The sequence below is a fragment of the Oncorhynchus nerka genome, linkage group LG4 (genome assembly GCF_034236695.1).
Source record: "Oncorhynchus nerka isolate Pitt River linkage group LG4, Oner_Uvic_2.0, whole genome shotgun sequence".
NCBI lineage: Eukaryota > Metazoa > Chordata > Actinopteri > Salmoniformes > Salmonidae > Oncorhynchus > Oncorhynchus nerka.
The window spans coordinates 47,227,375-47,252,779 of NC_088399.1; the positions used below are offsets into that span (position 1 = coordinate 47,227,375).

General features: G+C 43.9%; 1 protein-coding gene across 3 annotated transcripts in view; it reads left to right on the forward strand.

The window, feature by feature from the left end:
• The first annotated feature begins 5,263 nt into the window (after nt 1-5,263).
• The window catches only part of LOC115128757 (mitogen-activated protein kinase 10), a 94,624-nt gene continuing 74,482 nt past the window's right edge, over nt 5,264-25,405 (forward strand). For all 3 annotated transcript variants that reach the window (XM_065017601.1, XM_065017603.1, XM_065017602.1), the window contains exons 1-2: nt 5,264-5,349; nt 16,878-17,047. In XM_065017601.1, the coding sequence (XP_064873673.1) occupies nt 16,926-17,047 (122 nt within the window). In that variant the 5' untranslated portion in view covers nt 5,264-5,349; nt 16,878-16,925. The remainder of the gene's footprint in view (nt 5,350-16,877; nt 17,048-25,405) is intronic.

Here is a 25,405-nt window from a genome sequence, read left to right on the forward strand (position 1 = left end):
GATCTCGCCATCACGGTTGACAACTCCATTGTGTCCTCCTCCCAGAGCGCTAAGAACCTTGGCGTGATCCTGGACAACACCCTGTCGTTCTCAACTAACATCAAGGCGGTGGCCCGTTCTTGTAGGTTCATGCTCTACAACATCCGCAGAGTACGACCCTGCCTCACACAGGAAGCAGCGCAGGTCCTAATCCAGGCACTTGTCATCTCCCGTCTGGATTACTGCAACTCGCTGTTGGCTGGGCTCCCTGCCTGTGCCATTAAACCCCTACAACTCATCCAGAACGCCGCAGCCCGTCTGGTGTTCAACCTTCCCAAGTTCTCTCACGTCACCCCGCTCCTCCGCTCCACTGGCTTCCAGTTGAAGCTCGCATCCGCTACAAGACCATGGTGCTTGCCTACGGAGCTGTGAGGGGAACGGCACCTCAGTACCTCCAGGCTCTGATCAGGCCCTACACCCAAACAAGGGCACTGCGTTCATCCACCTCTGGCCTGCTCGCCTCCCTACCACTGAGGAAGTACAGTTCCCGCGCAGCCCAGTCAAAACTGTTCGCTGCTCTGGCCCCCCAATGGTGGAACAAACTCCCTCACGACGCCAGGACAGCGGAGTCAATCACCACCTTCCGGAGACACCTGAAACCCCACCTCTTTCAGGAATACCTAGGATAGGATAAAGTAATCCTTCTCACCCCCCCTTAAAAGATTTAGATGCACTATTGTAAAGTGGCTGTTCCACTGGATGTCTTAAGGTGAACGCACCAATTTGTAAGTCGCTCTGGATAAGAGCGTCTGCTAAATGACTTAAATGTTACGCAAGAGGCAAATTAGACTACGAGAATATCCAAAGTGATGAATTATCCCGGGGGTGAATTACTTCATGAATGTGCATTGTGTGACTTAAAGAAGAAGTTATTTCACAAGTTATTGAAGTGTGTGTGTATATAAAACTGTTGTTTATGATGTTGTATGTCCATGGGAAATTACACATTTATGGTAGAAATATGTTTTGGGGCTATCATTCCTAGCTGAAGGGAGTTCCTGGAACGAGTACTTAGGTGCTCAGTTGGCTTTTGCCTGGGCAATGGGTTGGCTAGAGTAGAGTTAAACCAGAGTTTTGTTATAGAAAATAGAGTTGTTGCCAGAATAGTATATACTGAGAATATATTTGATTTATTCAAGTCTTTTACAACTTCCTGTTTGTTATTTTCCATACAAAGATTATTGGCCAATTAGTCCTGTTAATATTTGTAAATATGATTTAACATGATTTGATGTCATTTTTTCTGTGGCCAATGACCTTGAGTCTTCTTGGATGGGGACTTCTAATGTAAATCTATGGCAGTACAAACCATAGATTTTGTACTTGAGTGACAGAACACTGAGCCAATCACGACGCAACTAGATAACAACATTGCTGTATGTAAAAAAACAAAAAAAACAATGGCAAATGTTGCTACATAAGACTGAATCAGGTGGTGAGTCATAATTGTTCAGCAGTCTTATGGCTTGGGGGGTAGAAGCTGTTAAGGAGCTAGAATTGGCGCTCCGGTACCGTTTGCCGTGTGGTAGCAGAGAGAACAGCCTATGACTTGGGTGACTGGTCCTTTCTCTGACACCGCTTAGTAATGAAGTCCTGGATGGCAGGTAGCTTGGCCGCAATGATGTACTGGGCCGTACGCACTACCCTCTGTAGCACCTTACTGTCGGATGCCAAGCAGTTGCCACACCAGGTGGTGATGCAACTGATCAGGATACTCTTGATGGTGCAGCTGTATAATTTTTTAAAGGATCTTTTCAGTCTCCTGAGGAGGAATAGGCATTGTCGTGCCCTCTTCACGACTGTCTTAGTGTGTTTGTACCATGATAGTCTGTTGGTGATGTGGACACTGCTCCACTACAGCCCCATTGATGTGAATGTGGGTGTGTTCAGTCCTCCTTTTCCTGTAGTCCATGATCAGCTCCTTTGTCTTGCTCACGTTGAGGAAGAGGTTGTTGTCCTGGCACCACACTGCCAGGTCTCTGATCTCCTCCCAATAGGCTGTCTCATCGTTGTCGGTGATCAGGCCTACCACCGATGTGTCGTCAGCAAACTTAATGATGGTGTTGGATTCGTGCTTGGCCACGCTGTCGTAGGTGAACAGGGAGTACAGGATGGGGACTAAGCACTCACCACTGAGGGGCCCCTGTATTGAGGATCAGCGTGGCAGATGTGTTGTTGCCTACTCTTACCACTTAGGGGCGGCCCGTCAGGATGCCATTACCACCAGGGGGCGTCCCTTCAGGATGGTCCAATTGCAGAGGGAGGTGTTTAGTCCCAGGGTCCTTAGCTTAGTGATGATCTTTGTGGGCACTGTGGTGTTGAACGCTGAGCTGTAGTCAATGAACAGCATTCTCACATAGGTGTTCCTTTTGTCCGGGTGGGAAAGGGCAGTGTGTAGTGCTATTGAGACGGTGTCATCTGTAGATCTGTTGGGGTGGTATGCGAATTGGAGTGGGTCTAAGGTTTCTGGGATGATGGTGTTGATGTGAGCCATGACCAGCCTTTGAAAGCACTTATTTTAGGCAGGTTTCCTTCGCGTTCTTGGACACAGGGACTATGGTAGTCTGCTTAAAACATGTAGGTATTACAGACTCGGTCAGGGAGAGATTGAAAATGTCAGTGAAGACACTTGCCAGGTCCGTGCATGCTCGGAGTACACGTCCTGGTAATCCGTCTGGCCCTGCGGCCTTGTGAATGTTGACCTGTTTAAAGGTCTTGCTCACATCGGCTACATCGAGATCGGATACGGAGAGCGTGATCAGAGTTGTCCGGAACAGCTGGTGCTCTCATGCATGTTTCAGTTTTGCTTGCTTCGACGCAAGCATAAAAGGCATTTAGCCCGTCTGGTAGGCTTGTGTCACTGGGCAGCTCGCGGCTGGATTTCCCTTTGTAGTCCGTAATAGTTTGCAAGTCCTGCCACATCCGATGAGCGTCATAGCTGGTGTAGTAGGATTCAATCTTAGTCCTGTTTGACGCTATGCCTGTTTGATGGTTCATCTGAGGGCACAGCAGGATTTCTTATAAGCGTCCAGATTAGTGTCCCAGTCCTTCAAAGCGACAGCTCTAGCCTTTAGCTCGGTGCGGATGTTGCCTGCTATCCAAGGCTTCTGATTGGGATATGTGCTTACGGTCACTGTGTGGACGGTGACTGAGGTGGTATACTCCTAAATGCCATTGGATGAATCCCGGAACATTTCCCAGTCTGTGCTAGCAAAACAGTCCTGTAGCGTAGCATCTGTGTCATCTGACCACTTCCCTATTGAGAGAGTCCCTGGTACTTCCTGCTTTAGTTTTTGTTTGTAAGCAGAAATCAGGAGGATAGAATTATATGTCTTTGTGCATGGAGTTAAGCTTGTCTAAAGTTTTTTTCCTCTGGTTGCACATGTGATATGCTGGTAGAAATGAGGTAAAACGGATTTAAGTTTGTCTGCATTAAAGTCCAGGTCCACTAGGAACGCCACTTCTGGATGAGCATTTTCTTGTTTGCTTATGGCCTTATACAGCTCGTTGAGTGTGGTCTTAGTGCCAGCATCGGTTTGTGGTGGTAAATAGAGAGTTACGAAAAATATAGAGGAAAACTCTTGGTAGGTAGTGTGGTCTACAGCTTATCATGAGGTACTCTAACCTCAGAGATATAACCTGTATATATAGCGTAGGATCCTACTGGGGAGAATAGGATGGCCAGAGATATTCGGGCCAAATAAAGGATCACTACTTTAGTAATATGCTGCCCAATGCTCAGCCACTATACTATGTAAGGGATATAGACGTTCTGTAAATTACCTTGGAAATAATAGACGAGGCAGTGCTGAGTCCCTTCAGGGAGTTCATTTTTCCAAGCTAATGTACAGAATGGAGGCGTTTATCCCACTTATACCACAGTTACCAAAGAAAACGGCTAACTACACAATGACATAATGGGTGGACTGGCGGCCATTGCGAGTGTATCCATAAGAGCAAAGCAGGAAGTAAAAGCAAGTGTACTTATCAATATGTGCTGTGATTTGTTGATTCAACTCAACTGACCTTACTAAAAATACATTCCGTAGCATGAGCCACATCAGTTAACAATTTGAATGAACATTCTACATTACCATGGAAATCATTGCATCATAATACCAGGCAGCCATTGTGTACACATGAGTCAAATTGCCAGGGTTTCAGCCTGTTGTATTCATTGTTTTTATATGTCTGCTGCTGCAATTTACTTTCATTTTTTTTGTGCTTCTTTGCAGTGTTGCAGGACTTGAGACCGGTCTCAGTCCTGAATCCAGTCTCAACACCACATATTGAGTCCCTAGGTTTTGTCTCAGTGTCTGAATTTTTTTTTACTCGGTCTCGGACAATGAGGACTCGTAATTTCTTGCCGAGACCAGCAGAGTGAAAAACTCATAATTATCAGCCCCTAAAAACCGCTTCGCCAGGCCATATGTCCACACTCCTTCCATGACACATTAATATCTAGTTGCCTATTGAAACCTGGATTTCCTGTTTTACTCGTAAAATTACTGTTCTTTAGTTTTGTTGAAAAATATCCTAAAATGTTGTCGTGCTCATCAGAATTTCCTTGATTCGCTGTTAAGGAAGAGTGGGGGACATTGTTTGGAAGTTGCACACTCACTATTAGTAAGAGGAGACCAGAGGAAGTTGTAACATAATTTGTCTTTTTATCTATACTGAACATAAATATAAATGCAACATACTACATGATTCCATATGTGTTATTTCATAGTTTTGATGTCTTCACTATTATTCTACAATGTAGAAAATAGTGAAAATAAAGAAAATCCCTTGAATGAGTAGGTGTGTCCAAACTTTTTACTGGTACTGTGTGTCTAAAAGACACATCTGGATTCAGGTATAGGATATGGTGCATATCCACAAAACTCAAATGATGGATTGAAAATGGTCTCTATTCTCTAGAATATAAAAAAACGTGTCATGTAAAGATATCCCTTTTCGCCCAGTGTCTTGACAACTACTATAGTCATTGTCATCCCAAACTCTCATACAAGTTGGCTACCGTACACACAGATCTGAGACCAGGCTACACTGCCAGAGTCTAGAAAGACCCCCACTCTCCTCTACCTTCCACAGGTTGTTGCTGTAGAGAATGTGTTCTCAGGCAACCTAACTGGTAAAACAAGGATTAATAAATGAATGAACCTCAAATCTCTAACCTCTCCTCTCTCCTCTGTTTGTGTATTGCAGGTATTTATGAGCAGGCATTTCTTCTATTACTGCGGTGAACCAGTCCTAGATGTGAAAATAGCCTTTTGTCAGGTGTGTGTTCCTTACAGGTAAAATAAGGTACAGTATTCATTCACTTCCATTTCCTCTTCATTAGTGTTATGTCTGTTTCATAGAGCTGGAAAGAGTGTTAGCACTATTAAGGGACTAGGTCTGCCTTAAAATGGTGGTGGTGAAAACCTTCTACGGGGCCACCCATGCTAAAACAGGCTTTGTGGCAAGTGTACCATCTATCCAAATCAATGGTGTGTTTGTGTCATATGATGACCCAACAGGTACTGTAGCCTTGTCCTATACTGTATGTGCTGTAGCTAACTACTTTGTGTTAGTGTTAATAAATCAGTGATTCCCAAACCAGGGGTCATGACCCCATGTTGGGCCACCTATTGTGAAAATGGGGTCCCGGGAGAATTTCCAAAATCGTGAAGAAAAAATATACATACAAAAAAATATATATATTATAATATCGTCTTTGTATCTAAACATCATTCTAATGTGGTTAGCCTTAAAAATGTATTTAAATGAGAATTATTCAAATCTTTGTTACAACTTCTAATGATGGCGAGTGGAGGAGTCAAGCGCAGAGAGCAGGTAATTCAGTACGTGGATATTTTATTCCTTAGACTGTGATTCCACGACATGCAAAACACCAGGGCGCATTAAACAACCCGTCCCAAAAATACACCGGACTAAAACCTGTCTGGAAAAATACTGATAACACTCATACATCGAAAACCTAACTCAAAACAGGTGTACCCAATTAAACCCAATATACAGAAACAAACGGAAAGGGAATCGATGGCAGCTAATAGGCCGGCGACGACGACCCGCCGAGGGCCGCCCGAACAGGAAGAGGCACCGTCTTCGGCGAGATTCGTGACAATCTTAAAGAGAAATTCAATCAGAGAGCGCCCTTAGATCATGGGAAAAGGCCACACATGGCTAGGCCCGATATGCTATGAAACCACACACTATTGCAGAGACTTCAAAGTCATTACATTACCGGCCGCCAGGGGCGGACTAAAATAATAATTCAGGCTGGGAATTTGACTCCATCCCAGGCCATCCTGTTCACGCAAACCACCAGACCGCTAATTTTGTAGGCTAACCCTATTTGTTGATGTAACGGGTACTGAACTAGTTATACATTTGGCTACTATGTTCATCTGGGAAGAAAGTTATGCACATTACAAAATACAAACACTTAGGCTACTTGTTGGTCAGTCCCATCTGAACACTGAGTTTTCAAGGTAAGCTATGGCTATGGGTGCACCCTCAAAAACTCACTAGGAATACACCAATCATAGCACATACAAATGTACAAGGCTAGACACACAAAACTATTAGCCTACATTTAAAAAAAAGAGAAGGTGATATACAGAGTTAGCTCAAATGTTCAAATGATTATCTTTATATTCAAGCATCAAGCATATCAAAAGTATCAAAAAACTTCACACACACTCATTCACTGAACTTGAACATAAGCTACAACAATGTAAGTAAGTATAATACAAAAGTTGAAAAAGCACTCCTCTACAAAAAAAATGTAGATTACAATGTTCACTCACTGGTGTCCATAAAGCAAATAGCACAAAAATAAACACAACTATACACAGAGTCAATGAAATGTAACATTGGCTACATAACTGCAAGTATAATATGAAAGTCCCAAAAACATGCCTCTGTACAAAAGCTTTAACTCAACAGCAAACTTTCCTTCACCCTTGTCAGGCTGTTAAGGAAGAGTCATAGCATCACTACTTCAGAGTAACCAGTAAGTAATTACCACTAGTAAACCAGTAGGCGGCGAAGTAACTCACTGCTCTCTGCCATCTTGTCAATGATGTCATCTTTGTCAAGTCCCATAAGAATATCCTTCTCTGTTGCCATCAAAAGGAATGCTTCAAGGTTCTCTTGAGTGAGGGAGGTTCTTAGGTGGTTCTTCACGAATTTCAGGGTTGGCTACATAACTGCGGTCCTCTCACTAGTCACCTGAGTGATGGATAGAGTGAGGAGGAACTTGTAGCCCAAACCAATGATGTGATACTCATCCGTGAGCAGATTGTACTGAGACAGGACAAGATAGCAGCATATCGGGCAGTTTTTACATGTGGAACAACTTCTGCTCACCAACTCCCCACTTTCATCAGGATCCTCAAAGCCTTCCCCTGATTCATCACTGGTGGCGGCGGCCCTGGTGTTGTACTCCTCCAATGCTGACTGTTTCAGTCTTTCCCACTGTTGTGCAAGGCTGATCAGTTCAGCCTGCAATGCCTCAACAGTGGCATGTTCATCAAATTCCATTTGCTGAGCTCCTTCATGGCTGTCTCACAGCACTGCATTTGCTGCATAAAATGAGGTGAATACTTTCAACAACAGTGTCCAGTACCACATGTGGATCTTGATTTTGTAATCCATGTCTGCATTAGCAATGGGCTCGTCTTCTGCCAACTCACCTGATTTTCTCTTCTCTTTTTTGTTCTCTTCTCTGGGAGAGCAGTCTGAGCTTTGGCATCACAGTCCTGCTACTCCTCCAGAATGCCATTGTCCCACTCAACAAAGTTGTCTGCTGCCTTCTTCACACCCTCAAAGTCTCGGGCACACTTTCTCAGGTTATCCTCTGTTCCGGTCACCAAGTGCTGTGCTGTTACGATGTCCATGCCACTTGTTTGCAAGTATTTAGAGAGAGGGGATATCTGCTCAAATATCCTGAGAAAAACCTCAGCTGTAAGTATGGTTTCATACTATAGGAGAGCATCATTGTACCCTTGGGCCTTGCTTCGGAAGGCAGGTTTTATGGTCACATCCTTTTCACTTCTTTCCATAGTGATGACCACATCTGTGTAAAGTGCACGGTCAGACTTTGCAAAGCTTCCAAATACTTTCCTCAAGGCCTCGTCTTTGGCTCACCAGCGTGTTTCACCAATTACATCAAGCCGTCTGTGTCTCCTGTCCTCACTGGTTTCCTCCCATAGCTTCATGCGCTTGTAGGAATCTCGAACGAACACTGCAATGTCATTCAGTAGTGAGAAAAGGGATTCACTTGCCACAACAACCCCAGTGGTGTCAGTTAGCACAAGGTTGAGGACATGTGAGTGAAACCATATGTGTACTTGGTTAGGAGACTACTGTGAGCAATGCAGAGAAGCCCCTGTATTGTCCCTGCATATTATCTGCTCTGTCTGTTGCATTACCAACACACTGTTTGATATCTATGTCCATCTTCTCAAGGGGCTGTTTCACAAGGTCCACTAAGTACTGTCCAGTCGATGACTCTCAGTCAATGACCGCAATCAGTCTCTCGTGGACAACATCAGTGACATATCGCAGAACTACTGCACACTGGTCTTTGGATGTTAAATCCTGTGTTGTGTCCATTTTTATTGAAAACATCCCTGCCTTTCTCACTTCAACAGCAATTGTCTGCTGAATCAACAATCTAATGATTCTGATTTTGCTTAACAACAATATAAGCTCAAGAAACTTGCCATGATTGACGGAAGTCTGCTTGCTGGCTCTGTGGAAAAAGGCTTCTGCACTTTCTCTATGGGTCTTGCTTCTCTCATGTTCCTGTACTCTCTGATGGGCCTGCATGCCTCCTTTGACAAATGCACTATCACTGGCTGAAGGTTTTGCAAACGCAAGACATACTGAGCAGAAGTGAGTTACTTCATTGTATATCAGACATTTTCTGTTTGTGCCATCTTTGGAGTGGAATACATTGGGAATGACACATTGAGGGGTTTGTCTCTGCTAGGTAAAGCCCCGCCTTATCTCAGCTCACTGGTCACCATAGCAGCAGCCATTCGTAGCACGCGCTCCAGCAGGTATATCTCACTGGTCACCCACAAAGCTAATTCCTCCTTTGGTCGTCTTTCCTTCCAGTTCTCTGCTGCCCATGACTGGAACGAATAGCAAAAGTCTCTGAAGCTGGAGACTCACATCTCCCTCACTAGCTTTAAGCACCAGCTGTCAGAGCAGCTTACAGATCACTGCATCTGTACATAGCCCATCTGTAAACAGCCCATCTATCTACCTACCTACCTCATCCCCATACTGGTATTTATTTATTTTGCTCCTTTGCACCCCAATATCTCTATTCATCTTCTGCCGATCTACCATTCCAGTGTTTAATTGCTATATTGCACTCACTGTATATAGACTTTTTGTTTTCTTTTGTTCTACTGTATTATTGACTGTATGTTTAGTTTATTCCATGACTCTGTGTTGTTGTATGTGTCGAATTGCGAATCTATTTTCCCCTGTACTGGGCTCTGAATCTCTCTCTCTGTCTCTCTCTGTCTCTCTCTGTCTCTCTCTCTCTCTCTCTCTCTCTCTCGCTCTCTCTCTCTCTCTCTCTCTCTCATATGAGAATAACTTAAACTTGTGTTACTTGTGCAGTCATTGTATTTCCCCCCCCCCAATTGAAGTCCTACTGATCATCTAAAATCATAGCCTACATGTTTAGGTTTGTGCTCTTAAGTTTTACCTGAAGCTCTAGTGCTGCTGCTGCTTCCTTCTCCACCTTTGCAAAGAACATACTCTATTATCATATTCACTATCATTAGTGTATCAGTAGGCTACATTAATACAGCTCTTTGCAACATTTAGCTGCGTCTGTGGCAAGGACCTTTCTCTTTTTTATTCTCTCCCTCTCTGCTCCACCTTTCCTTTTCTGACCGTCCATTTCGCCGTGCGACTTGTCTAAAATGTTATCGGTAGACAAGCAGGTAGACTGTTGCTATGTGCGCCGTGCGCACCCTTGTGAGGGGACACTGCAGCGAGAGAGTGAGAGTCGCGCCTGATGCGTGGATTCTCCTTCAACTCATTCCTGCTTGCTATATTATCGCTGGTCAAGTTGACTATTCACGGCAGGCCAAAGCGACCCTCAGGCCACCGGGAAATGTCCCGGGGGTCCCGACGGCCAGTCCGCCACTGCCAGCTGCAATTGATGTGGTGAAACAATGTGTGGGGAAGTAGAGGCACAGAAACTTAGATCAATACCTTTGTCAGATAACACTATTAAGCAAAGAATGTATGCTATTGCTAGCAATCGAGACGGAACTCTGACTGAACAACTCAAAAAGTCCCCAATTGGACGTTAGCTGTGAGGGCCGAGACGCCCAGGCTATATTGCCGAAAAATTCCATGGGATCGAATGGTGGGCGTTTGCACAGATGGGGTTCCATCTATGGCGGAAGGGCGTTTAGGCCTCTGCACTCTAGTCGTGAATGTGTCTCCCTCTGCCATATTGACGCATTGTATGAAAGAGCTGAGCACAGAACTCTGAGATATACTGCAGCAGGTAACTTTGATTATAAATCACATCCACTGCGCGCTCGCCTATTCACAAAACTATGTGGAGATATTGATCAGAGCATGACAATGTTTTATTTCACACCTTGGTGGTTATCGAGGGGGAGTGTTGGAAATATTTTTCGCATTGAGAGAGGACCTGTTGTCATTCACAATGGATGTAAAACAATAAATAACTTGACTGTGATCCTGGCTCAGGTGACATGCGGGTAAGTGAAAACGGACAGCTGATCAAGCTGTCATGTGACCTAATGCATTCACGGGTCTCTACGGGGGAAATTTGGTTGCTGACTCAAAGGCAATAAATACCCTGCTCCCTCTGAGCATTAATGCCGCTTTCAAAATAACTGGGAACTCGGAAATCTCCGACTTCAAACATCAGTGAATTCAAGACAACTGGGAAATATAGCTCTGACTGGAAAAAAAATGTTTTGAATGGACATTCATCTTGAACGACTTCCTGACCTGAAGATCACTGACGTCATGATTTTACCTCTTTTTCAGATTTCCCGTTTGTCTTGAAAGTACCATCAGTGCTCTCATCTGCATTAAAACCAAATATCGATCCAGGTTGGATATGAGATGAGGTGATGAGATGAGGTTCACACTTTTGACCACGTCCCCTGATTTTCTGACACGACATGCATCTAGCACACCCATCTCATTAGTGGTGGTGAGATAAAATACACATTAAAAGTATGTGATGGGGAGTTGAGAAGACCATCATAAATACTGTTAGAATGTTTTTTCATTGACTGTTATAGCCCGAAATAAAAAAGTTAACATTGGCTGTTAATTATATACTTTTTTTTCCACATGGTTGGGGTCATGAGATTTTTCAAATATCAAAATGGGGTTGTGAGCCAAAATAGTTTGGGAAGCTCTGTAATAGATTGTTATCATCATAGTTGTCATGCAATCCAACAGTTAGCTACATCACATACAGTATGGGACAATGTTACACTACTGGTGCTAGGTGGTGATAACGAACCAATGGAAGATTCTTATGTTAGACTGAAACTGATTGGGGTTGATTACTTGTTATTTGTTGCGATTCGAACCACTGGCCTCATATCATAAATGGCGTCCAACTGTGTAAAATATATAGAAAATATATATTTTGATCATTTGCAGCAGAGTCAACGATGAATGGATGGATACATCTCTGGGATGTAACCTGTAGTTAATAAAAGCTGTCTAGAGCCCTCTCACTAACTTCAATAAAATATTGCAATTATATAAAATCTTTATTAATTACGATCACATTAGCCTTGTCAGTTTAATTGTTAGTCGGCTCTAGGATGAAAAGCATGTCTCTTGGTAGAACTGGATTTAATGGACTGACTGTTGATTTTCTTCCCGTAGTCTAGTTCTCTTTAGATATTGTGTGTGACCCAAGTGCCACCCTATTTCCTATGTAGTGCACTACTTCTGACCAGGGCCCACAGGGTGCTGTGCATAGAAATATAATTAAAGCACTATATACAGTATCTCTGTAGTGCAAGTTCACAGCTCTCTTATCCAGAATTATGCGGACGTGATTTGTCATGGAATATAGTTGGATTATGTACGCATCTTTGGACAAGCAATTACTAGTTTGGACTGGACATGTACTGATATGCACACGGAGTCATGTGTGCGTCCTATGTGGCTCAGTTGGTGAGAGCGTGGCGCTGGCAATACCAAGGCCGTGGGTTCAATTCTTGCAGGGATCACATGGATTTTTTTGGAGTGGAGCAGTCCTTTTGTAATTTCGTTACTTTATTGAAGAGATAGTAAAATGATGGAAAGACAGGGGAGATAGGAGGAGCATGAGTCAAATGGTTTTGGGCCGTATTCGAATCCATGCCGACTCTGGCAAAATAGTATTTAGTCAGCCACCAATTGTGCAAGTTCTCCCACTTAAAAAGATGAGAGAAGCCTGTAATTTTCATCATAGGTACACTTCAACTATGACAGACAAAATGAGAAAACAAATCCAGAAAATCACATTGTAGGATTTTTTATTAATTTATTTGCAAATTATGGTGGAAAATAAGTATTTGGTCAATAACAAAAGTTTATCTCAATAAAAAAACTTTGTTATATACCCTTTGTTGGCAATGACAGAGGTCAAACGTTTTCTGTAAGTCTTCACAAGGTTTTCACACACTGGTATTTTGGCCCATTCCTCCATGCAGATCTCCTCTAGAGCAGTGATGTTTTGGGGCTGTTGCTGGGCAACACGGACTTTCAACTCCCTCCAAAGATTTTCTATGGGGTAGAGATCTGGAGACTGGCTAGGCCACTCCAGGACCTTGAAATGCTTCTTACGAAGCCACTCCTTCGTTGCCCGGGCGGTGTGTTTGGGATCATTGTCATGCTGAAAGACCCAGCCACGTTTTATCTTCAATGCCCTTGCTGATGGAAAGAGGTTTTCACTGTATGTGTGTGCCGGGTCAGCGGCTGGACTACACCGGCGACTGGGATCACATGGAGTTTTAATGCAGACCTACACCGTAGACATACCCACAGCACCATGTTGCATCCCTATCCTGTCCGGTTTATGCTGCCTGCTGGTTCTGTCTCCCTGCTAGTTATGTATGATGATACGCCCACTGTCATGCAAGTCCTTTGCCCACAGAATACTGTACTGTATGTTTTGTTTTCATGGTTGTCTGTGAATGTCCATACAGAAAAAAGGATTGAGGAAATGGAGGGAATAAGAATGTCTTAATATAAATTCAGGAAATTAGTGCCAACAACAGCAGTCAGTTGTACAGTGCTTTCAGAAAATATTCATACCCCTTGACTTATTCCATATTTTGTTGTGTAACAGCCTGAATTCAAAATGGATGAAATAAAAAAAATCTCACCCATCTACACACAATACCACGTAATGACAAAGTTTAAACATGTTTTTAGAAAACTTTGCAAATGTATTTAAAGTGAAATACAGAAATATCTAATATCTTTACACATGTAATCACAACCCTGAGTCACTACATGTTAGAATTGCCTTTGTCTTTCTGGGTAAATGTGGCAAACAGGATGCATGTTTTGGGAATATTTTTATTCTGTACAGGCTTCCTTCTTTTCATTTTGTCAATTAGGCTAGTATTGTGGAGTAAATACAATGTTGTTGGTCCATCCTAAATGTTCTCCTATTACAGCCATTAAACTCTGTAACTGTTTTAGTCACCATGGTGAAATCCCTAAGCGGTTTCCTTCCTCTCCGGTGACTGACTTAGGAGCGGTGCCTGTTTTTTTGTAGTTACTGGGTGTATTGATACAACATCCAAAATATTTAATAAATTTACCATGCTCAAAGGGATATTCAATGTGTGCCCATCTACCAATAGGTGCCCTTCTTTGCGAGGCATTGGAAAACCTCCCTGGACTTTGTGGTTGAATCTGTGTTTGAAATTCAGTGTTCAACTGAGGGTCCTTACAGATAATTGTATGAGTGAGGTAGAGAGATGAGGTAGTCATAAAAAAATCAGATTAAACACAATTATTGCACACAGAGTGAGTCCATGCAACTTATTATCTATAGTTGACGTCGAAAGTTTACATACACTTATGTTGGAGTCATTAAAACTTGTTTTTTAACCACTCCACAAATTTCTTGTTGAACAAACTATAGTTTTGGCAAGTCGGTTAGGGCATATACTTTGTGCATGACACAAGTAATTTTTCTAACAATTGTTTACAGACAGATTGTTTCACTTATAATTCACTGTATCACAATTCCAGTGGGTCAGAAGTTTAGATACACTAAGTTGACTGTGCCGTTAAACAGCTTGGAAAATTCCAGAAAATTATGTCATGGCTTCTGATAGGCTAATTGACATAATTTGAGTCAATTGGAGGAGTACCTGTGGATGTATTTCAAGGCCTACCTTCAAACTCAGTGCCTCTGCTTGACGTCATGGGAAAATCAAAAGAAATCAGCCAAGACCGCAGAAAAAAATTGTAGACCTCCACAAGTCTGGTTCATCCTTGGGAGCAATTTCCAAATGCCTGAAGGTACCACGTTCATCTGTACCCAAGTATAAACACCATGGAACCACGCAGCCGCCATACCGCTCAGGAAGGAGATGCGTTCTGTCTCCTAGAGATGAATGTACTTTGGTGTGAAAAGTGCAAATCAATCTCAGAACAACAGCAAAGGACCTTGTGAAGATGCTGGAGGAAACAGGTACAAAAGTATCTATATCTACAGTAAAATTAGTTCTATATCGACATAACCTGAAAGGCCGCTCAGCAAGGAAGAAGCCACTGCTCCAAAACCGCCATAAAAAAAGCCAGACAAAAAAAGCCAGCCAGTTTGCAACTGCACATGAGGTCAAAGATCGTACTTTTTGGAGAAATGTCCTCTGGTCTGATGAAACAAAAATATAACTGTTTAGCCATAATGACCATCGTTATGTTTGGAGGAAAAAGGGGGCGGCTTGCAAGCCGAAGAACACCATCCCAACCGTGAAGCACGGGGGTGGCAGCATCATGTTGTGGGGGTGCTTTGCTGCAGGAGGGACTGGTGCGCTTCTCAAAATAGATGGCATCATGAGGAAATATAATTATGTGGATATATTGAAGCAACATCTCAAGACATCAGTCAGGAAGTTAAAGCTTGGGTGCAAATGGGTCTTCCATTGACCCCAAGCATACTTCCAAAGTTGTGGCAAAATGGCTTAAGGAAAACAAAGTCAGGGTATTGGGAGTGGCCATCACAAAACCCTGACCTCAATCCTATAGAAAATGTGTGGGCAGAACTGAAAAAGCGTGTGCTAGCAAGGAGGCCTACAAATCTGACTCAGTTACACCAGGCGCTTGATTGATTGATTTGTTTGTATTATGCAGTCTGAATATATAACATATGGCTTTATGTTGCAGACATGTTCTAGTCATCATGATATTAATTAAAATGGTATTATATACACTACTTGACCAAAAGTATGTGGACACCTGCTCTTTCAACATCTCATTCCAAATTCATGGGCATTAATATGGAGTTGTTCCCCCTTTGCTGCTATAACAGCCTCCATTCTTCTGGGAAGGCTTTCCACTAGATGTTGGAACACTGCTGCGGGGACTTGCTTCCATTCAGTCACAAGAGCATTAGGGAGGTCGGGCACTGATGTTGGGCGATTAGGCCTGGCTCGCAGTCGACATTCCAATTCATCCCAAAGATGTTTAATGGGGTTGAGGTCAGGGCTCTGTGCAGGCCATTCAAGTTCTTCCACACTGTTCGAGACAAACCATTTCTGTATGGACCTCGCTTTGTGCACGGGGGCCTTACCCAAACTGTTGCCACAAAGTTGCATCATTAAGATTTCCCTTCACTGGAGCTAAAGGGCTTAGCCTGCACCATGAAAAACAGTCCCAGACCATTATTCCTCCTCCATCAAACTTTATAGTTGGCACTATGCATTCGGGCAGGTAGTATTCTTGCATCCGCCAATCCCAGATTCATCCGTCGGACTGTCAGATGGTGAAGCGTGATTCATCACTCCAGAGGACGCGTTTCCACTGCTCCAGAGTCCAATGGTGGCGAGCTTTACACCACTCCAGCCGACACATGGCATTGCACATGGTGATCTTAGGCTTGTGTGCGGCTACATGTTCATGGAAACCCATTCCATGATGCTCCCGACAAACAGTTATTGTGCTGCGTTGCTTCCAGATGCAGTTTGGAACTCGGTTGTGAATGTTGCAACCGAGGACAGGCGATTTTTACATGCTTCAGCACACGGCGGACACGTTCGGTGAGCTTGTGCAGCCTACCACTTTGCGGCTGAGCAAAACAGCACAATAATATAACTTACAGTTGACTGGGTTAGCAGGGCAGAAATTTGATGAACTGACTTGTTGGAAAGGTGGCATCCACATTGAAAGTCAGTGAGCTCGTCAGTAAGGCCAATGTTTGACTAAGGAGATTGCATGGCTGTGTGCTCGATTTTTTTTAAATGTCAATGTTTTTTTGTTTTTTTTACACCTGTCAGCAATGGTTGTGGCTGAAATAGCAGAATCCACTAATTTAATTTTGTATATATAGTGTGTTTGTTGTATTTTTTGAAACTGCACTGTCGGTTAGGGGCTCGTAAGTAAGCATTTCACTGTGTTGTATTCGGCGCATGTGACTAATAACATTTGAATTGATTTGAATGAACGAATAAACGTACAAACAAATGGACGAACAAATTACTTAAATGTAATAATTCAACTGGTGGTAGAGCCAGTCAGAGAGGTGAAAGTGACATCACTGACCTTTGTTTGTTTGTTTACTGCAGGGTTTTGGTAAACAATTGGATGTGTCATACATTGGCAAGCATTACAACATGAGCAAATGCAAAGTGGACAACCAGTTCTACAGTGTGGAAGTAGGAGATTCCACCTTCACAGTTCTCAAACGTTACCAGAATCTAAAATCCATCGGTTCTGGAGCTCAGGGAATCGTCTGGTGAGTACTGGAATCCTCATTTTACACTCTTTATAGTGTAGTGAATGAAATTGTACATTATAGTGGCAAAACCAACTGTATACCTTAATATTTGGTTGATGTATAATGTGTTAGTAGATAGAGTTGTGTGGCTGTATGGTCATTGCATTATGATCTTTGCAAAGATTTATACTGTGTATCAAGGTGGCACGTGTATTTGTATATGTGTTTGTACAGTATGTGTGAGATTAAAACCTTGAGTTTGATTAATGAAGAGTTCTAGAAAATACCAAATTGATTATTAAAGCTGCAAGCAGCAATGCTGGGGTTCAAGCTGTGGGCCCACTGTACCACCATCAGGACAAATAGGGCACATCACCCTAGGATGAGCTACTTCTGTCATTTTACCATGCTTGCCAAATATCAGAACTCAACATCAAACCGATCATGCAATATGCGATTGATGTATTTTGGACCATTTGTATTGATGTTGACTACTTTAAACGTCTTCTTCTCCAGAACCGCTTAACTGATCAGTACCAAATTTGGTACATAACATCTATGTACCCATGTTTTTGAATGCAGGACTGTAGCTCAAACAATATGAGCCAATGAGCTTGCATTAATGTTTTTTCTTGTCCAACAGGGCCACCATGCAGCCAAACTGAACCATACTTTTATTTTTTAAATTTATTTCACCTTTATTTAACCAGGTAGGCTAGTTGAGAACAAGTTCTCATTTACAACTGCGACCTGGCCAAGATAAAGCAAAGCAGTTCGACACATACAACAACATAGTTGCACATGGAATAAACAAACATACAGTCAATAATACAGTAGAAAAAGTATATATACAGTGTGTGCAAATGAGGTAGGATAAGGGAAGTAAGGCAATAAATAGGCCATGGTGGCGAAGTAATTACAAGATAGCAATTAACACTGGAATGGTAGATGTGCAGAATATGAATGTGCAAGTAGAGATACTGGGGTGCAAAGGAGCAAGATTAATATATACATACAGTATGGGGATGGGGTAGTTGGATAGGCTATTTAAAAATGGGCTATGTACAGGTGCAGTGACCTGTGAGCTGCTCTGACAGCTGGTGCTTAACTTCTCTAGGATAGGGGGCAGCATTTGGAATTTTGAATGAAAAGCATGCCCAAATTCAACTGTCTGCTACTCATCCCCAGAAGATAAGATATTCATATTATTAGTAGATTTGGATAGAAAACACTCTGAAGTTTCTAAAACTGTGTGAATCATGTCTGTGAGTATAACAGTAGCAGGCAAAACCCAGAGGACAAACCATTCAGATTCTTTTTTTTTTAAGTCACTCTCTTTTCAGTGGTTTTTCATTGGGAATCCAGATTTCTAAGGTGCAGGAAGCGATTGGTTGAAGAGCATGCATTTAGTTTTACTTGCATTTAAGAGCAGTTGGAGGCCATGGAAGGAGAGTTCTATGGCATTGAAGCTTAGTTAGTTATTTAACACAGTGTCCAAAGAAGGGCCAGAAGTATACAGAATGGTGTCGTCTGCATACAGGTGGATCAGAGAATCACCAGCAGCAAGAGCGACATCATTGATGTATACAGAGAAGAATGTCGGCCCGAGAATTGAATCCTGTGGCACCACTATAGAGACTGCCAGAGGTCCGGACAACAGGCCCTCTGATTTGACACACTGAGCTCTATCAGAGAAGTAGTTGGTGAACCAGGTGAGGCAATCATTTGAGAAACCAAGGCTGTTGAGTCTGCCGATAAGAATCTGGTAATTGACAGAGTCGAAAGCCTTGGCCAGGTCGATGAATACAGCTGCACAGTACTGTCTCTTATCGATGGCGGTTATGATATCGTTTAGGACCTTGAGCATGGCTGAGGTGCACCCATGACCAGCTATGAAACCAGATTGCATAGCAGAGAAGGTACGGTGGGATTCGAAATGGTCAGTAATCTGTTTGTTAACTTGGCTTTCGAAGACCTTGGAAAGGCAGGGTAGGATAGATATAGGTCTGTAGCAGTTTGGGTCTAGAGTGTCTCCCCCTTTGAAGAGGGGGATGACCGTGGCACCTTTCCAATCTTTGGGAATCTCAGACGATACGAAAGAGAGGTTGAACAGGACAGTAATAGGGGTTGCAACAATTTCGGCAGATCATTTTAGAAAAAGAGGGTTCAGATTGTCTAGCCCGGCTGATTTGTAGGGGTCCAGATTTTGCATCTCTTTCAGAACATCAGCTATCTGGATTTGGGTGAAGGAGAAGAGGGGGAGGCTTGGGTGAGTTGCTGTGGGGGGTGCAGGGCTGTTGACCGGGGTAGGGGTTGGCAGGTGGAAAGCATGGCCAGCTGTAGAAAAATGCTTATTGAAATTCTCAATTATAGTGGATTTATCGGTGGTGACAGTGTTTCCTAGCCTCAGTGCAGTGGGCAGCTGGGAGAAGGTGCTCTTATTGACTTTACAGTGTCCCAGAACTTATTTGAGTTTGTGCTACAGGATGCAAATTTCTGTTTGAAAAAGCTAGCCTTAGGAAAGCTAACTGCCCGTGTGTATTGGTTCCTAACTTCCCTGAACAGTTGCATATCACGGGGGCTATTCGATGCAAATGCAGAAATTCACAAGATGTTTTTTGTGCTAGTCAAGGGCTGTCAGGTCTGGAAAGAACCAAGGGATATATCTGTTCCTGGTTCTACATTATTTGAATGGTGCATGCTTATTTAAGATGGTGAGGAAGGCACTTTTAAAGAATAACCCGGTATCCTCTACTGACGGGATGAGGTCAATATCCTTCCAGGATACCCGGACCAGGTCGATTAGAAAGGCCTGCTCGCTGAAGTGTTTTCAGGAGCGTTTGACAGTGATGAGGGGTGTGTTGTTTGACTGCAGACCCATTACGAATGCAGGCAATGAGGCAGTGATTGCTGAGATCTTGGTTGAAAACAGCCGAGGAGTATTTGGAGGGCAAGTTGGTTAGGATGATATCTATGAGGGTGACCGTGATTACGGATTTTGGTTAATTGATCATTTGTGTGAGGTTGAGGGCATCAAGCTTAGATTGTAGGATGGCCGGGGGTTAAGCATGTCCCAGTTTAGGTGACCTAGCAGCACTAGCTCTGAAGATAGATGGGGGGCAATCAATTCACATATGGTGTCCAGGGCACAGCTGGGGGCAGAGGGTGGTCTATAGCAAGCGGCAACATTGAGAGACTTGTTTCTGGAAAGGTGTATTTTTAAAAGTAGAAGCTCAAATGGTTTTGGGTACAGACCTGGATAGTAAGACAGAACTCTGCGGGCTATCTCTGCAGTAGATTGCAGTTCTATCTTGTCGGAAAATGTTATAGTTAGGGATGGAAATTTCAGGGTTTTTGGTAGCCAGGATTCAGACATGGCTAGGACATCCGGGTTTTGCACAGTGTGCTAAAGCAGTGAATAAAACAAACTTAGGGAGGAGGCTTCTAATGTTACCATGCATGAAACCAAGGCTTTTACGGTTACAGAAATCAACAAATGAGAGCACCTGGGGAGTAGGAGTGGAGCTAGGCACTGCAGGGCCTGGATTAACCTCTAAATCACCAGAGGAACAGAGGAGGAGTATGGTAAGGGTATGGCTAAAGGCTATCAGAACTGGTCGTCTAGTGCGTTCGGAACAAAGAGTAAAAAGTGCACGTTTCTGGGCACGGTAAAATAGATTCAAGGCATAATGTACAGACAAAGGTATGGTAGGATATGATTACATTGGAGTAATGATGAGAGAGATATTGTCTCTAGAGACGTTTAAACCACTGCATATGTGGGAGGTGGAACTAAATGGTTTAAGGCATATTGAGCAGGGCTAGAGGCTCTACAGTGAAATAGGACAATCACTAACCAGAACAGCAATGGACAAGGCATATTGATATTAGGGAAAGGCATGCATAGCCGAGTGATCATAGGGGTCCAGTGAGTGGTTGGGCTGGCTGGAGACATGGCGATTCAGACAGCTAGCAGGCCGGGGCTAGCAAGCTAGCAGAAGGGCCTTAGGAGGGACGTCATGGCGGAGGAAAGTCTGTTTTAGCCACGGCGTGCGGTGACGTCGATAGACCAGTCGTGATGGATTGGTAGGGTTCTGAGTAGCATAGGGGTCCAAGTCCAATTGGCAAAATAGGTATAGTGGCCCAAGAAATTGGCCGATGGATCTATTCAGCTAACATCCAATATGCTCTAGACAGCTAGTGGGCCGTGGCTAGCAGGCTAGCAGATGGGCATTCGGGGGACGTCACGGCGGAGGGGCCTGTTGGAAAAAATCCCTCGGGCAGATTACGTCGGTAGTCCAGTCGTGATGGATAAGCAGGGCTAGTAGCTAGTGAGCTGGCTAGCTTCTGTTGAGGGATTTCGGTTCCGACGTAAGTAAAAATACTTTAGAATAAACAGATCCACACCACATTGGGTGAGGCGGGTTGCAGGAGAGTATTTTGAAGTTGAGGTTTGGAAAAATATATAAAACATATGCGAAGAAAAAAATATATACATGGGACACGACAAGACGAAGGACACAGTCTGACTGCTACGCCATCTTGGATACTTTACAGGTTAGCTAGACTCCTATGCCTGAGCATGTGTGCCAAATTCCATCACTGCGTCAAACGGATCACGACAGCTCTGTTAGAGGCTAAGGAACAATATCCAATACTTAACTTGCACTTCATTGGAAGTGCAACTTCCTTCCATTTTGACACTTTGTCAATGTTATTCTTCCCTGGTGTCTGTCCACTGGAATCAGGGGATCTGGGCTTTTTTTAGTCTGCTTAGTCTTGTGCCTCCGCTAGGGCGACACTGGACATAACTTCCTGCTGTCTCCCGTGCCCTCCTTTCCAAGGTGATTGTGTACATTTGCAAAGAGCTGGGACTGCCAATGTGAGGATTGGGCTAGTTTGTGACCAAGCAGCGTGCCCAGGAGTGGAGGACATCCTGGACCTGGGAGGAGGTAATGCCATGGAAGCAGGCGGAAGCAGCGAGAGAGGAACGGCGACGAGACCAGGAATCAAGGAAACGACGAAAGCATGAGAGGCAGCCTCAAAAAAATGGGGGGAGGCACACGGGGTGGCGAGCGGAGCAAAGGTGGGAACAAGAACCAACTCCCTGTAATTACGATGAGGAGTTGGTCACGGTTCAGATACCATGTTTTCCGGTTCTGCACACCGTGCCTCCAGTGCGCACCCTTAGCCCGGTGCATTCAGTGCATGCTTTCTGTACTTGCTGTGCTAAGGTGAGCATCTGTCCGGGACAGATTGTGCCGGCTCAGCGGTCCTGGTCTCCAGTGCGTCTCCTCGGACCAGGATATCCTGCGCCAGCTCTACGCACGGCATCCGCAGTTTGCCAGCACAATCCAGTGTGGCCTGTACCAGCTCCCCACACTTGCCGTGCTACAGGGGGTATTCAGCCAGGATGCGTTGTGCCAGCTCTACGCTCCAGACGCCCAGTGCGCCTCCACGGCCCAGTATATCCTGCGCCGGCTCTACGCACTATGCCTCCAGTGTGCCTTCACAGCCCAGTGCGTCCTGTGCCAGCTCGCCACACTTACCGAGCTAAAGTGGGTATCCAGCCAGGACGCGTTGTGCCAGCTCCACGCACCCGACTGATCCATGGCCTGAAGCCTCCAGTGATGATCCATGGCACGAAGCCTCCAGTGACGATCCAAGGATAAATGCAAAACTGAGTAAATAGATTATTCCAAGATAAAGTACAGAATATTCTCATTCAGTGAATTGTGTATTGCTGTTAGTTCGTATAATGAACACACTGTAATTTCTGTTAGGTAGTTAATATGATGAAAACTAACTCTTGTCAGATACATCTATTATTCCTCTGGAGGCCTGGTTCCAGAATAGTAATGTAACGCTCTGGTTGATTGGAAATAAATTTGATTTTGCTTCTGCTGTGATGGGATTCTGTTAAGTCAGCATATCGCATACTGCACAGTGTAATAGTCTACACATATATACACACACACACGCACGCACACACACACGCACGGTTGTTCCTTCCTATTATGGTGACTTCTGACATTCAGCTGATCATTTGACACAAAGATGCCGTCCTTAGAAATGGCTTCCTGTGACTAATGATCTTATGATCCCAGGGGAACGGTGACAGTACAGTAGGTCATTAAAGATATATTATCGCTGGCTTTAAAGAACCACTGTTGCTCCTTTACTTGGGAGAGGAGGACATGTGTAGGGGGTTTTGTCAGCTGTTAGGGTAACATTGTTTTTATCACTTTGGTGCGATTTTCACCAGTATTTTCACAACTCATAGTGCAAAACTCAAAACAGATCATCATAGATATTTGTTGCAAAACTCTAAGCACATGTTTTATTTTGTAGGTACAACACACACAAACATACAGTACATTCGTCACTAAACGTAATCAGTGTTTAATTGCAATACATGTTCTTATAAAGTAATTGCCTTTCACAATGCAATGCTCACAAAACTTTTAAAATGGTTCTCTTCTCATTTGTCAAAATAGATTTACTATTACTTAATCTGACTGCTCTTAATTGATCATCGTTAAACCGTTTGGTAAACCTATAGATGGTAAACTGGTTTGTCTACTACAGATTTTGAGAACTACATAATGAAAATCTATATCTGTACCTCAGAACAGCCTCAATTCGTCAGGGCATGGAAGGTGTCGAAAGCGTTCCACAGGGATACTGGCCCATGTTGACTCCAATGTTTCCCACAGTTATTTCAAGTTGGCTGGCTGTCCTTTGGGTGGTGGACCATTCTTGATACATTTTGATTAAGATTTCATACTAACGGGAAACACAGCAGCGTTGCAGTTCTTGACACACTCAAACTGGTGTGCCTGGCACCTACTACCATACCCCATTCAAAGGCCTTTCACCCAGGACAACGGAATGGATCCCAGCCTGCGACCCAAAACAAAGACGTCGTAAAAGAGGGAAACGAAGCAGTCTTCTGGTCAGGCTCCGGAGACGGGCACATTGCGCACCACTCCCTAGCATACTTCTCGCCAATGTCCAGTCTCTTGACAACAAGGTTGATGAAATCCGAGCAAGGGTAGCATTCCAGAGGGACATCAGAGACTGTAACGTTCTTTGCTTCACGGAAACATGGCTCACTTGAGAGACGCTAACGGAATCGGTTCAGCCAGCTGGTTTCTTCACGCATCGCGCCGACAGAAACAAACATCTTTCTGGTAAGAAGAGGGGCGGGGGGCGTATGCCTTATGGTTAACGAGACTTGGTGTGGTCACAACAACATACAGGAACTCAAGTCCTTCTGTTCACCTGATTTAGAATTCCTAGAATCAAATGTCGACCGCATTATCTACCAAGGGAATTCTCTTCGATTATAATCACAGCCGTATATATTCCCCCCCAAGCAGACATATCGATGGCTCTGAAAAAACTTTATTTGACTCTTTGCAAACTGGAAACCACATATCCTGAGGGTGCATTCATTGTAGCTGTGGATTTTAACTAGGCTAATCTGAAAACAAGACTCCCTTAATTGTATCAGCATATCGATTGCGCAACCAGGGCTGGTAAAACCTTGGATCATTGCTATTCTAACTTCCGCAACACATATAAGGCCCTCCCCCACCCTCCTTTCGGAAAAGCTGACCATAACTCCATTTTGTTGCTCCCTGCCTACAGACAGAAGCTAAAACAAGAAGCTCCCGTGCTCAGGTCTGTTCAACGCTGGTCCGACCAATCTGATTCCACGCTCCAAGACTGCTTCCTTCACGTGGACTGGGATATGTTCCGCACTGCGTCCAACAACAACATTGACGAATACGCTGATTCGGTGAGCGAGTTCATTAGAACGTGCATTGAAGATGTCGTTCCCATAGCAACAATTAAAACATTCCCAAACCAGAAACCGTGGATTGATGGCAGCATTCGCGTGAAACTGAAAGCGCGAACCACTGCGTTTAACCAGGGCAAGGTGACCGGAAACATGACCGAATACAAACAGTGTAGCTATTCCCTCCGCAAGGCAATCAAACAAGCTAAGCGTCAGTATAGAGACAAAGTAGAGTCGCAAACCAACGGCTCAGACACGAGGTATGTGGCAGGGTCTACAGTCAATCACGGATTACAAAAAGAAAACCAGCCCCGTCACAGACCAGGATGTCTTGCTGCCAGGCTGACTAATGAACTTTTTTGCCTGCTTTGAGGACAATACAGTGCCACTGACAGGGCCCGCAACCAAAACCTGCGGACTCTCCTTCACTGCAGCCGACGTGAGTAAAACATTTAAACGTGTTAACCCTCGCAAGGCTGCAGGCCCAGACGGCATCCCCAGCCGCGTCCTCAGAGCATGCACAGACCAGCTGGCTGGTGTGTTTACGGACATATTCAATCAATCCTTATCCC